Source organism: Rana temporaria, chromosome 11 (genome assembly GCF_905171775.1).
Source record: "Rana temporaria chromosome 11, aRanTem1.1, whole genome shotgun sequence".
NCBI classification, from domain to species: Eukaryota; Metazoa; Chordata; class Amphibia; order Anura; family Ranidae; genus Rana; species Rana temporaria.
The window spans coordinates 50024119-50038293 of record NC_053499.1 but is presented as its reverse complement, the minus strand read 5'-3'; the positions used below and the strand labels follow the sequence as shown (position 1 = coordinate 50038293).

The following is a 14175-nucleotide window of genomic DNA, read 5'->3' as shown; positions in this document are numbered from 1 at the left end:
GCGCATGCGCCGTTCGTTAGAGACGTCATTTACATGGGGTCATGTTTTATTTACATAAAACACGCCCACCTCTTAAAAATTTGAATTTGGCACGCTTACGCCGGGAGATTTACACTACGCCGCCGTAACTTAGGGTGCAGGTTCTTTGTGAATCCAGCCCCAGCCTCACTAAGTTACGGCGGCGTAGCGTATCTGAGATATGCTACGCCCGCACAAAGTTACGGCGGGCTATCTGAATCTAGCCCATTGCGTATACAAATGATTTTGCTTACATTTAGTTATTTGTGTTTATTAAGCTGGTGATGTTTTCTCCCCTCTCCGGCTTGCAGTATGACTAGTACCTATGCAACAACATCTCTATGGGATTCTCGAGCAAAGTATCAAGACTCCTCTCGCAATGCGCCAACAACTCTCTAGGCCTCCCCAATCAAGCCCCTCCCAACACGAATCGCTGCCCAAGAAAACGTTTTAATTTCGAATTGGTAAAGACCCACGACCTGGAAGCCCGGATTTTGAAATTAAAACCTACCTACTACCCTGGAGAAGTCTGCCCTTCTTGGCTCATCCAGGCGAATCTACATACTATCATTGATGACTTATGCTACCTAGTCAATCGCTCACTCCAACATGCGACTGTCCCAACAATTCTAAAACATGGCTTTCTGACTCCACTTCTAAAAAAAGTCGGCTTGGACTCGACCGACACTAACAGCTTTCGACCCCTTTCAGCTTCTTATTTCTTAGCTAGAGTTATTGAAAGAGAGGCCCTTCTCCAGCTCCAAACTCATTGTGAGGATGGCCTGCTCTCCCATGACCTAGAGTCAGGCTTCCGCCCTGGTAGGGGAACAGAGCTGGTAGCTCTGTCTACCCGAAAGAAGCTCCTCAATGTGGTGGATGCGGGCGGGTCGGCAGCCTTTGACACCGTAGATCACTCCATTCTGCTAACCAGACTCGAGTATACTTTCGGGCTGGGAGATACTACCCTTGCTTGGTTCCCTGATTTTTTAACAGCTCGCACCCACCAAGTTAAGATAGGCTCTTTTCTATCCATGATTACCATAGTGGAGAACGGGGTTCCACAGGGATCCGCCCTGTCCCCCATTCTCTTTAACGTTTATCTGTGGCCTTTACCCGACATTATTGCCAAACATGGTCTCTGGTTCCATCTGTACGTGGACGACGTCCAGTTGGTAGCTGATGATCTGACTTACCCTGACATGGCCTTCAGATTGGCCAATTGTCTACGCGATATTTACCACTGGATGGCCATCAACAAATTGTGCCTTAATGGTAACAAAACAGAGGACATGATAGTTGGAAAAGGCAATACAGACTTCCTTCAAAATTGGCCCACCGAGTTGGGCTTGATACCAAATCCGAAAGATAAGGTGACGGTCCTGGGGGTTATCCTTGACGAAAAACTAAGTATGATTCCCCAGGTCAGACAATCGGTTTCGAGAGCCACCCATTTTCTACGACTCATCCGCAAGGCAAAACACCTCCTGACTCAAGATCAAAGGAAAGACTTAGTCCAGGCACTAATTATCTCTCGCCTTGACTTTTCAAACAGAGTCCTACTAGGCATCCCCATCAAATGGTCCAAGAAACTGCAGCTGGTTCAGAATCAAGCAGCCAGGCTTATCTACAATCTCCAAAAGCAAGATCACATCAGCCCAGTGCTCAGAGAACTCCACTGGCTCCCTGTTATAAAATGTGCCGATTTTAAAATCCTCTGCCTGATCTACAGGGGCTACCACCAGCTGGGCCCACAGTTCCTATCAGACCTGACCCTACATTATATACCTAGACGTTGTCTCCATTCAGCCGACAAAGCCCTAATCATTTGCAATAACGATAGGCTAATTTCCATAGGAGGAAAACTGATTGGCTCGGCGGGGGCAACTCTCTGGAACCAAATCACGCTTAACATTCGCACCTCCCCAAGCCTATATAAGTTCAGGAAGAAGCTGAAGACCTGGTTATTCGGGCAAGCTTTTCAATCTTAGGCCAATTTTTCTACGTTCACCCATTCGCTGATTTCTAGTCTTTTTCTCCCTTTTCCTTTTCCTCCTCTCTTTTTTCTTTATCATTTATCTCGCCCTACTGCAGTTTTTCTTATTTATGCTACTCTCGGCAGAACATACAGGCTATCTGTCACAAAGCGCTTTGGCACCACCGACTGGTGGTATATGTGCGCTTCACAAACAAATAGTAATAAATAAAATAAAAAAATTATCCCTATACACCCTTGAATGTTGATGCTTTTGGGCTCACTTTTGGGGAGTTTTTATACATAGATAGGTATACGTATAACTATCATAAGTTTTTGCTCAATTTACATATATTTAACTGCAGTGTTGGAATGGGGTTGTGGTTCTCCAATCCCCCTCCCCCTCCAATCCCATGTATAGGTGAGGGAAGTAGATTGGTTTGATGCCTTCTCTCTCTTTTATTTGTTGGCCATGCGTCCAGTTATAAGTGATAGTCATATATTGCATGTTATTTTGTTATTTTTCTTTATTGTTGTATTTCAAGTCACAATTTATCTTTCTTGTGTGGATCATCAGATACATATGTCTGGGTCTGGATCCTGGAGAAGCGAATATGTTACAAGACGCTTTGATCTAAGGCTTAATTTCCTGATAGCTATATGTTAAAGATGCGATTTATACTGATCTCTAAATGTAAATTAACTAATGGTCACATTTAACTTGAGTGAACTATATTTCTTACATTTTGTAATAGACTCTATTGATTTTACACAATGTTATTGTCACTATGTGGTACAAGTAGAGTCTCATTGTGTTTGCCCTCTCCCACCAGGGAGCCCTGTAGGCTGAAGAGTATCTGTTTTTTATACAGGTTAGGGATGGTAACCATAGTGCATATTCCAAGCCGCTAACAAACTCACCCTTTGGCTTTTCTTGAAATTTCAATACATCATATTTTACACTGGCTTTATTGACAAACAGAGAACACTTACCGTATTTATCGGCATATAACGCACACTTTTTTCCCCTAAAGTCAGGGGAAAATCGTGGGTGCGCGTTATACGCCGATCCTTGCTGTCTCAGAGCGCCGCCGACAAAGACCGACAAAGACCGAGCCGAGTGTACTGGGCACTCGGCTAGGCTCGGCCACGCTTGGCTCCGCCCGCAGCCACGTGAGAGGAGCTGAGAGAAGCCGAGTGGTGCCGAAGGCACCGGAAATCCGGCTCTGCACAGCTCAACCGAGGCGCCAAACTCAAACACACAATGCTGCAACCCCCGGCAGACAGACGCCAGACAAGGCCGCCGATGGACGCCGGGCAAGACAGCAGACCGACACCGACAAGGCTGGACGGACCCCGAGCAAGGTCGCAGACGGACACCGGACAAGGCCGCCGATGGACGCCGGGCAAGACAGCAAACGGACACAGACAAGGCTGGACGGACCCCGCGCAAGGCCGCAGATGGACGCCGGACAAGGCCGCCGATGGACGCCGGGCAAGACATCCAAAATGTAAGTTTTTTTTCCTTAAACTTCCCTTCTAAGCTTGGGGTGCACGTTATACGCTGGCGTGCGGTATGGGCCGATAAATACGGTACCTATCTAGTGAATAAAGTGAAGCTATATTCAGTTTGCATACTCAACCACATACAGGGGAGTGTAAAAAAAAGGATTTTGGCTTGCACATGAATATATGATTGCATTGAACACAGCATCATTTTATTCACTAAGCTAAATGAACTTTGGAGTTGATTTACTAAAGGAGCTTGCGCTGCTTAAAGTGTTACTAAACCCTGGACCCTGCATTCACTATTTCTGGTTTCCCACAGTACACAGAACATGGAAATGCAAAAGTTTTAGTAAATATAAACTGATAAATACCTTTTCAGTCTAGTGACTTCTGCTCTGACTGTCCTATAAGGCTGCAGGACCCCTGACCCTCTGTCTGGACAGTGCTGATTGGCCCTGTGCTGATCACATGCACTCGCCCAAGAAAAAAAAAACTCTCTAGAAACACATACCAAACTGAGTATGCACAGCTTGTCCCCTAGCATCTGTTTTAGCAGGAGATGGTTTGGGGACAGTGGAAGAAGAAAAACAGAAAAGACAGGTTCAAACAGCCTTTTTACACAATGTGGAGGATTAACCCCTTAGGTTCCACAGCGAATATAACAAGCATTTACTGAATATAAAGACTGATTTTACTGTTGTGGGTTAAGGAACAATTATTTTAATGGGGAATGATCTGAGTAGGTCCACCTATTAATTATAGGGGACCAGCTTTTATGTCCTATATATGTTTTTTGATATAGCTTATAGCTTTAATAAAAATGTGTAGTTAACTCTTTAGGGTGTGCAGTGGTCTGTTTCTTTTTTCTTTTTTCTTTTTGGTTTAGTAACAATAACTTTGCATGGGAACATTCACTTACATTAGGAAATGTGGTGCAAATTTACTTTTCAAAGAAATACCTAATCAAGTGCAATAAAATATATATAAAAAAAATGTTTGCTTGCACTTTAGCAGAGCTTCACCACATTCACCAAGCATAGTTAAATTGTCCTTGCAAAGTGAAAATTAATTTTTAGTAGTGAAAAGCCTTTATTAAAAATTAACCCTATTCTCCTTCAGTAAATCAAATCTATAGATCCATTATTGTTATTGTTTAAACCTCTCTGTCAATAATTGGGAAGTACTTACAAAATACGTATACAGTATACTCTCTGGGCCAGATTCACGTACGATCGCGTATCTTTGATATGCTGCGTAATTTTAAAGTTCCTGCGTCGTATCTTTGTTTTGTATCTACAAAACAAAATACAACGGCATCTGGGATTGATCCGACAGGCTTACGTCTTAGTACGCCGTCGGATCTTAGGTGAATTTTTTCCGCCGGCCGCTAGGTGGCGTTTCCGTCGAATTCCGCATCGAGTATGCAAATTAGCTAGTTACGGTGATCCACGAATGTACGTCCGGCCGGCGCATTTTTTTACGTCGTTTGCGTTCGGCTTTTTCCGGCGTATAGTTAAAGCTGCTATATGGTGGCGTACTCAATGTTAAGTATGGCCGTTGTTCCCGCGTCGAAATTCGAATTTTTTACGTTGTATGCGTAAGTCGTTCGCGAATAGGGATTTGCGTAGAATGACGTCACCGTCGTAAGCATTGGCTTGTTCCGGTTTAATTTCGAGCATGCACACTGGGATACCCCCACGGACGGCACATGCGCCGTTAAAAAAAAAAGGTTGTTTACGTCGGGTCACGACGTATTTACATAAAACACGCCCCCATCACATCGTTTTGAATTGCGCGCCCTTACGCCGCCAAAGATACAATACGCCACCGTAACTTACGTTAAGTTACGGCGGCATAGTGTATCTTAGATACGCTACGCCCGGCGGGAAGATGCACCGCGCTACGTGGATCTGCCCCTTAGTAAGTATTTTTTAAACATGATACTTTGGGGTTGATTTACCAAAGCCAAAAAGACTGTGCACTTTGCAAAATGCAGTTGCTCCAGAGCTTCGTAAATGAGGAAGAGCTCTGCTGACTTCCATCATCCAATCATGTACAAGCAGAAATGCTGTTTTGAAATGTTCCTTGCACGTGATTGGGTATTCTTTGCAAAGTGAAGCTTTACCTCATTTACTAAGCTCTGGAGCAACTGCACTTGCAGAGTTCAATTGCACTTTGAAAAGTGCACAGTCTATTTGCCTTTAGTAAATCAACCCCTGTATCTTTAAACACAACTGGCCGAAGAAGCATAAACACCTGGTCATTTTAAAACCACTTTGTGTGTGTGTTTCTCTCTCTCTCTCTCATACACTTTTTACAATTGTATAGAAAGGGCCACCTACAACTCTCCACATTAATAGCACATGAGTCTTCGAAGACATAATCAATATTTCGACACAAGGCGGATACTTTCCACGTATTAACAAAAGCTGGTGCTGTGCCCTCAATCACTCCACTTATAGTTTTCATGTCATCCCTCTGGATGCCGTTAAAATTTCCACAAAGTCCTGAAAAATAAGATCAGTGTTTACAACAAATGACAATGCACTACTCTACAATGATTACTGGAACTGTATAGGATGCAAAATCATGATTATTTATATATGCTGTAACAAAAAATAAACTAATCATTAAAAAAATACCAATTTTGTTTTTAACTGTCACCAACAATGGTTCAAATTCATTACAAAATCCAAAGATTTCAGGTTAGGTTACTTCTTTAGGTTCTGACATCAGTGTATCCAGGAAAAAACAGTTTTTTTTGTTACTGATCGCAAAATCCCTTTCTCGGAGTTCATTGAAAGACACAGCTCTTCCTTATGTTACACAATAGGGTTAAGGTGCCACTTTCAGGAGCAGCAGTGAAAACATCACAAGGATAGCAACATTTCGAGATCACGCATGGCCTCTTCGTCAGGCAAGTGACCTGCCTGACGAAGAGGCCCTGTGTGACCTCGAAACGTTGCTATCCTTGTGATGTTTTCACTGCAATACATTTTTGGATGTTCTGTACGATCCACGGTGTGCTGGCGAATATGTTCGTATGATTGCTGTTCCAGTTCCCAGCTGGTGATCACTTCAGCACCCATTTTTACAGTTGTAGGCCGTTTCTCCAGGAAGGTGTGCGATTGGAATATTGTCTAAGACTTTCAGGAGTAGGACACTAGGCAAACAAAATGGACATTACTAACTGGTAGTAAATAACCTCTTTGCGATAGGCACCTCAGTTTGTTACAAAACAGTACAAGAAAAAAAAACATATTACGGGGATGGGTGCTTCAATGAACTCCAAGACAGGGATTTCTTCATTTATTGAAGAAAAGCAGTGACTCATTTAGGGGGTGTTAACCAGGTCAATAACATTCAACCACACCCAAGAGCCCCCCCCAGGGACTGTGGAAAATACTGAGTGCATGGCTGAAGAGTTGAAGTAAGAGGGGATTATAGTGGCTCCTACAGGGGTGGCACTATATTTACAAAAAATGGAGAGTGCACAATCTTGTACAGATCTGCTTAGATACCAATCAGCTTTCAGTTTTTTTTTTGTCAAAGATTAATTGAACATGCCAAAGTTAGAAACTGATTGGCTACCATGAACAGCTGCACCAGATTCTGGGTGCTCCAGTTTTAGTAGATCTCCCCCCATGTATGGAACAGTTCTGTTTGAAAAGTTAGAGCTTGATTGATTGAAAGTGAAGTGTGCAAAATCTTGTGAAGCTCTTCATATAAACCAACCAGCTTTCATTTTTTTGTCAAAGCTTAATTGAACAAGCTTCCCCACGTAATGCTGTTGGAGGAAGCGTGGGGATGGGGCAGCAGCTGCACTATTGGGAACATGGGTAGAACATGTAACATGTTCTCAAAGGTGAACATATCCTTAAAGCCCACCCTGTTGTTGCTGCACATATGTGTTAGGTGCTCATAAAGGGGTTAACAGCTGAAACAGACAGGAGAACAAGTGCTAGCATGTGCTGCCATGTGGTCATTATATGGGGTAACACGTGAGCAGTACAAGGCTTTGACGTTGGTCTTTTTCTTTTAGGCCCTGTTCATACCAGAACGTAATGCAGGAAAAGCATGTTTCTGTGCGTGTTTCCCACACCACATATGAATGAGCTGCCCTTGTTAGACGCATGTGGGTGGCATTAATTGTTAATGGCACCCCAAATGCATCTAGCAAATGCAGCACGTTTGTGGTCATCATACTGCAGGTTACCACAGTACCATGCGGTTTGCTGCGGCGCCATTTGTAAAAGCAACATCTGCACAAATTTGTATGCATTTCACAGCTCATTAAAATGAACACTGCAGGTGTATGAGCTGATTAATAATGAAAGTCACTACCTTTTAGATTCACTGTGCACATTGACATAATCAAACTACTTTTTCTTCAGAGCAGAAACAGTTAAGATTCAAAGTTTGTTAAAATCCTTACAAGGTACATTGATCATCCAGAGGGGATTTTTTTTTTACTCTTTAAGCATTAGTTTATAATACACTTAGAGCATGGCTCAAAATGTAATGTCCTGAGCTACTAGCCAGGCCTCAAGGGTTACTCGCCACCAGTTGCCCCACCCAACCCCTACTCTGCCCCGCCCTTATTCCGCCCCTAAACACACCCTCATAAACTATCTCATGAAATGACACTTAAATGCTTTATGCAGAATTAAGCAACTTTATCCATGCTTATCAATGCAGCCTCATCTGTATCTATCAATGCAGCCTCCCCGTGTCCACCAATGCAGCATCCCCGTGTCCACCAATGCAGCCTCCCCATGTGCACCAATGCAGCCTCCCCATGTCCACCAATGCAGCCTCCCCATGTCCACCAATGCAGCCTCACTGTGTCCACCAATGCAGCCTCACTGTGTCCACCAATGCAGCCTCACTGTGTCCATCAATGCAGTCTGCTTGTGTCCACCAATGCAGTCTGCCCGTGTCCACCAATGCAGTCTGCCCGTGTCCACCAATGCAGCCTGCCCGTATCCACCAATGCAGCCTGACGTGTCCATTATGTAGCCTACCCATGTCCATCATGCAGCCTACCCATGTCCATCATGCAGGGGAGCAGAGGAGAGGAAGAGCATTGACGGTCTGGATGATAAGAGCGCTGAGGGACATCACTGGAACACCTTTGATTTCAATTGCTGAGTTCCTGCCGCACGGCGACACATACAGCCCTGCCCCCTGGCAAGGGAACTTTGATTCACGTTACTCGTCCCGGGATTGGACGGGTGATCTGTCTTTCAAATTCCCCGGGACCAGGGGGCAGGGCTGTGTGTGACAGCGAGTGGGGGGAACACTCGGCAATTGAAATGAAAGCCGCTAGTGATATCCCCCATCTTCTGATCATCCAGCCAGCTCTCTCCTCTCTCTTTCCCTCCACTGGGAGGACAACCTGCGGGACGGCGGTGCTCGCCCCTCCTCTCTCCCAGGTAGCCCTTCAAAATCCACTCGCAAATTGCAAGCAGGCGAATAGATTTTTTTGATGGCTGACTTAGAGGACCTATTTTCCTAATTTTATGACATTAAATTTCCTAGAATGAAAATTATGTCAAATCTTTAAAAAATAGGAAAGGGCATAGTTTTTACAATGTTCATGAATGTGAAAACTGTTATAACTCTAATTGTAACACATGAGAGTGAGAATCACAAGTAACACCAATTTTTTTAAGAAAAAATATTCCCCTCTCAGTGATCTGTGTACATTGTAAGGATTCTAACAATCGTTTTGGCAGATGCCTACCTTTTGTTATTCTGAAGAAATAGCTGTTAGTTGGTCTCTGCCCAAGTGATGAGTTAATCTGAATGGGAGTGGGCTCATAATTATCAATCAGCTGCTGCACTTGCAGGGCTCTAATGAAGAAATGTGAAGGGTCTGCATCCCTTTAGATGTGATTTACATTTGAGATTATCTCACCAAACATTTTTGTTGTAGGGGGTGCCAAAAATCTGATCTTAGTGCAGACTTTCTTGGAAGATCAGTAAGCCAATCTCACACAAGCAGGAAATTACATTTCTGGGGGGTTTTCTGTACACCATCTATGTACAGAATGCCTCCAGGTAGCCTTATTGTATTGCATTTTACAGAAAATGACAGTGCATTTTACAAACATGAACATTTGCATTGACCAAAATGTACATGTTTATGCCGATGGAGAAAAGGAGTGAGGGAATGCAGTGAGTTCTTTAACAGTATTGAGTGTTGACATATCTCTAAAGTTCATTTAAAAAAATCAAATCACCCTATGACAGATAGATATTACAGTGTCAATATTTATTTTTCATAAAAAAAAATAATAAAAGTATATTTACCACAAGACTGATTTTTAAAGGAAGGGTCCAGAACTATATACAGCTGCATTATTGGTTTTAACTGAATAATGACTTGCATTCCAATATTGCTTGCATTAAAAATATAGTAATGTTCAGCTGGTTCACACACAACATAAGACTCTGCAAGAACAATATACAAATAAATCATATATGTGAAAAATTACAATCTAAAAAAAAATCTAGCCCATTTTGGCCTGAATATGATCAAAAGACGAAACTGAAATTGCTATAAGACAAACATTAAAACATACTTAAATTTGAAAAATCCAAAAAGGTACCATGACATAACATTGTCAAAACATTGTCAAAAAGGTAACGTAACAACATAACAATTGTTAAATTTGTTAAAATTGTTAAAAGAAGCTTAACATTTTTGTCACCTGCTTTGTCTCTGCTTGATGAGCCGTGACTATGACAATCTTGTCTAACTAACTGTGGTAATTTAAAGCCCAACAGCGTATTGGTTAACCTCTTTTCATGCACTTTTCACATTTACAATCATAATTTCCTGAAGATACGTAAAGCACAAATAAAAATATTGAACCAAAGGTAATATCTGCTTGGAATTTAGTGATATAATTGTTTGGCCCTGTAAACTGTAGGCCCACTTGTGGTCATAAAATGATTTCCATGGCTGGCTGTCCTCTGAAAAGTATTGCCACTTTTAAGCATTTTAAACATTTTATTTTATGTAGCGCCCTCTACCATAGGTAGGTGTTAGAGGTGAGGATTTTTCTGGTAGCTGCCAGGCAGGTACATTTGGGCAGGCATATGCTGCATGCTAGGAAGCTCCTAGCATAGGATGCATTAAAGTGAAAAAACATGAACCTTTACAACCCCGTTAAAGTGGTTGTAAAGGCAAACGTTTTTTTACCTTCATGCATTCTATGAAAAGGTGGGGAATAAAAGCCTGCAAATCTTTCTGAAAGTGTCTAGCAGTGTCTAAGTGCATTGGAAAAGGATAAACACCTTTGCTGAAGAAAGGGCAAAGAAAGTTGGAGTGCAGGAAACTGGTGGATTTCTGTCCCCGAAGACCAAAAAAAGACAAACCAGAGAGGCCTCCTAAGAATCTTGACAATTTGTCAACCACACTGACTTTTGACCTTTTTACTGAACCAATGTAGGTGACCAAGGAGTCAAAAGGGTTTTAGTTGTCCCCAAGGAGCATGCTGGATCTTAGGATGAGAAGATATTAGGAAGTTGGCTGAGTACACTTCCAACCTTTCCTGTACTCTCTTCCAGAGTGGTATGATCTTGCTTTCTTGCTGCTTGCCTGTGTCTGAGCCCTGGGTGAATAGAACCTATGTTTATATAATCTTATATCCTGAGATAAGAGACTTAACTTGCCCCCTTTAAACCGAGTGATGGCAGTCTCCAATTTACTGTCAAACAAGGTACTGCCAAAACGCTCTATGCACACTAACTTAGAAAAACGCTCATAGCAGCGGTTTTCAGTGTTTATTTGTTATGCCTCTAGAAACAAATAGTATTATCCTATGTGCCTATGCACACTATTTAAGTCTAGAGGCATTTTTTTAAGCTTCAGAGTTTAGGAGCAGAAAACAAACTCTCTGGTTTGCAATTTTGGGAGCTATGTGCAGCAGAAAAAAACGCTGAAATCTCCTAAACGCTCCTAAACTCTGCTAACAGCTGCTAAGTGCTAACACAAAATGGTCTATGAGGGTGAAATTCAAGCTCATTTTGTGAGAGGAAATCACTGCAAAATAAGGGATTTTTTTTAGGGGCCTCCAGGTTACCAGAACTACAGTAGTGCCCCCATTGGAAGATTTTCCCTCTATTACTTTTCTGGGGATAACCTAAAATTTGGGATTTTATTTTACTTGCAAACTGGCAAACATTCTAATCCCTCTCCACTCTATTCAAAATTAAAATAAAAGTTTTGCCTTTAGTTATACTTTAATGAATATCTGTTCCTAGACTGGACTGGTATGCAACAGAGAAAGCCATATTAGCTTCATCTTCGGATAGGAGTCTTATCAGAGTTTAGATAGAGAACATGTTCTTTTTTACTCTGATGGAATTCCGTCGGAATTTCAATGTGAGTTTGGCCGGACAAAAGCCAGATTGTGTGTATGTGGCATAAGTCAGCAAAGGCAGCAATAAATAGTGCATGTGAGGATTAACAGCAATGTGAATAATGATACTATAACTAGTCTAGAGTGCTAGACTCTAGACTTTAGTCTAGACTTCTAAGTCTAGGACATGATGCAATTTCCCCTGAGAAGTACCTCTTGGTGCATTGGGGCCCTGTTGTACTGTTGGAGCACAGGAGAATTTTCCCAATCAAAGATACAGGCAGCTATAAATGGTATGGTCAGTTCCTAAAAAGATCTGCCTTCTTTGACTTTTCCATTATGAATTCCACTAACATGTGTTCTACATTTCAGCCTTCTGTAATTTCAGTCCTGCAGAGAGCTCACTCTCTATATAGAACACAGACCTACATGATGACCAACAGAGACACCTTTGGACAGCAGCCCTGTCAATCTGGGGAGAGGATAGTGTTAAATGCACTAGCAGGTTTAAATGGACTTGACTAAATTAACTACGTGCCACCTGGGGAAAATTGTATGTTTTTCACATACATATTGAAATCAGCATTTTTTGCTGAAAAATTGCTTAGAAAGCTCAAACAGTATATATTTTCTAAATCCAGATGCCCTGAAGAATAAAATGGTTGTTGTTGAAATTTTTTATATTCATATTTGTACAGCCATTTATCAAATGTTTGGAAATAATACCCCTAAATGAATTTTAGTACACATAAACACAATATAATATGAATATTTTGGTTAAATATAAAAGATAATGTTGTGTAAATTAAATAAATACCAAACATGTCAAGATTTAAAATTGTCCATGCCTGTTTAGAGCTTTTATTTAAAATTGCCCATGCCTGTTTGGAGCCAGTTTAGAGTTAAGTGTAAGCTATGGTGCATGGATTCAAATGGGGGGGGGGGGGGGGGTTGAAGCACGTGATTAGAGCCAGAGGCTCTAATAGGCTTCAAAAAAGGGTGGTCTTGGAGCGCAGAGCACTGCGCTCTGAGCCCACCCAGTTGTATGACAATAGGGAATTAATATTCTCTATTCTCACAATGATCCTCCTCCCGGCCATTCATGAAGTGAGTCCTGAGACCCGTCACCCGATTGGCTGAAAGGTCAGACGATCCCATTGGATGCCTAGGAGGAGGGTGGAGGAGACACACCATGGAACCCGCCATGATGTAGAGGAGGAGAAGCCTGCACACCGCCTGTAGGAGCACTGCCTAGATGTGGAAAGTGCGGAGCTGGATACTGAGTGTAACAAGAGGGGGTGCCACTGTTACAACCGGGGTGTGGTTCTTTGCCCCCCCCAATAAAAAAAAAAAAAACACCAGCCACCACTGAGTCTAGTAGAGTGGAGAAGTGATCAAGCAAATCTCCAACAAAAGTAGGGGAAGGCTAAAATACTTCTCAGCTTTTGATTGCTGTGTTGTTATTGCATACGTTCCTTCACTTTCTATCTGATGAAATTGTTGTCACTGTCAGGCCCCGTACACACGACAGAGGAACTCGACGTGCTTGGCACGTCGAGTTCCTCGTCGAGTTTTGGGATGAAGCCGCCGAGGAGCTCGGCGGGCCGCCTTCTCCCATAGAACAACGAGAAAATAGAGAACATGTTCTCTATTTTCTCGTCGAGTTCCTCGGCGGCTCCATCGAGCCAAAACTGTACAGACGACAGAGTTTCTCGGCAGAATCCGGGTTTTGACCGAGTTTCTCGGTGAATTCTGCCGAGAAACTCTGTCGTGTGTACGGGGCCTGAGAGTTAGTGGGGGAAAATCTCTCTATTATAGCCCCGGATAGCAGTATATGTAACTCTTCCCCAATCTTACTAAAACTAAAAATAAAGGGCCTAATCCACAAAAACCCGGCGCAACGTATTTTTTGCCATTTAAGTTACACCGCCGCAAAATCTCTACCTAAGTGCCCGATCCACAAAGCACTTACCTAGAACTTTTGAGCGGTGTAACTTAAATCCGTCCGGCACAAGGCGTTCCTAATTTAATGGGGCGAGTCCCATTTAAATTAGGCGTGCTCCCGCGCCGAACGTACTTGCGCATGCTCCCGACGTCATTTTCCCGACGTGCTTTGCGCGGTTTTACGTTGCGCTGGGTTTTGAGAATCGCGAAGGGCGTAAAAAAAAAAAAACGAGTTGTGGCGGGAAAAAAATAATAATAATAAAAAAAAAAGACAGCGACGCGGGATAGAAGGGTCTACTTTTACAAGGTGTAAACAGTTTAGGCCTTGTAAAAGTAGCCCTAATATTGCGACGGCAAACT

General features: G+C 42.6%; 1 protein-coding gene across 1 annotated transcript in view; it reads right to left on the bottom strand.

Moving 5' to 3' along the window:
- LOC120916795 overlaps positions 1-14175 on the bottom strand; it is a 191478-nt gene that overhangs the window by 92651 nt on the left and 84652 nt on the right. The window contains exons 14-15 of the mRNA XM_040327732.1: positions 9815-9955; positions 5842-6006 (exon numbers count right to left, since the gene is read on the bottom strand). Of these exons, the coding sequence (XP_040183666.1) occupies positions 5842-6006; positions 9815-9955 (306 nt within the window). The remainder of the gene's footprint in view (positions 1-5841; positions 6007-9814; positions 9956-14175) is intronic.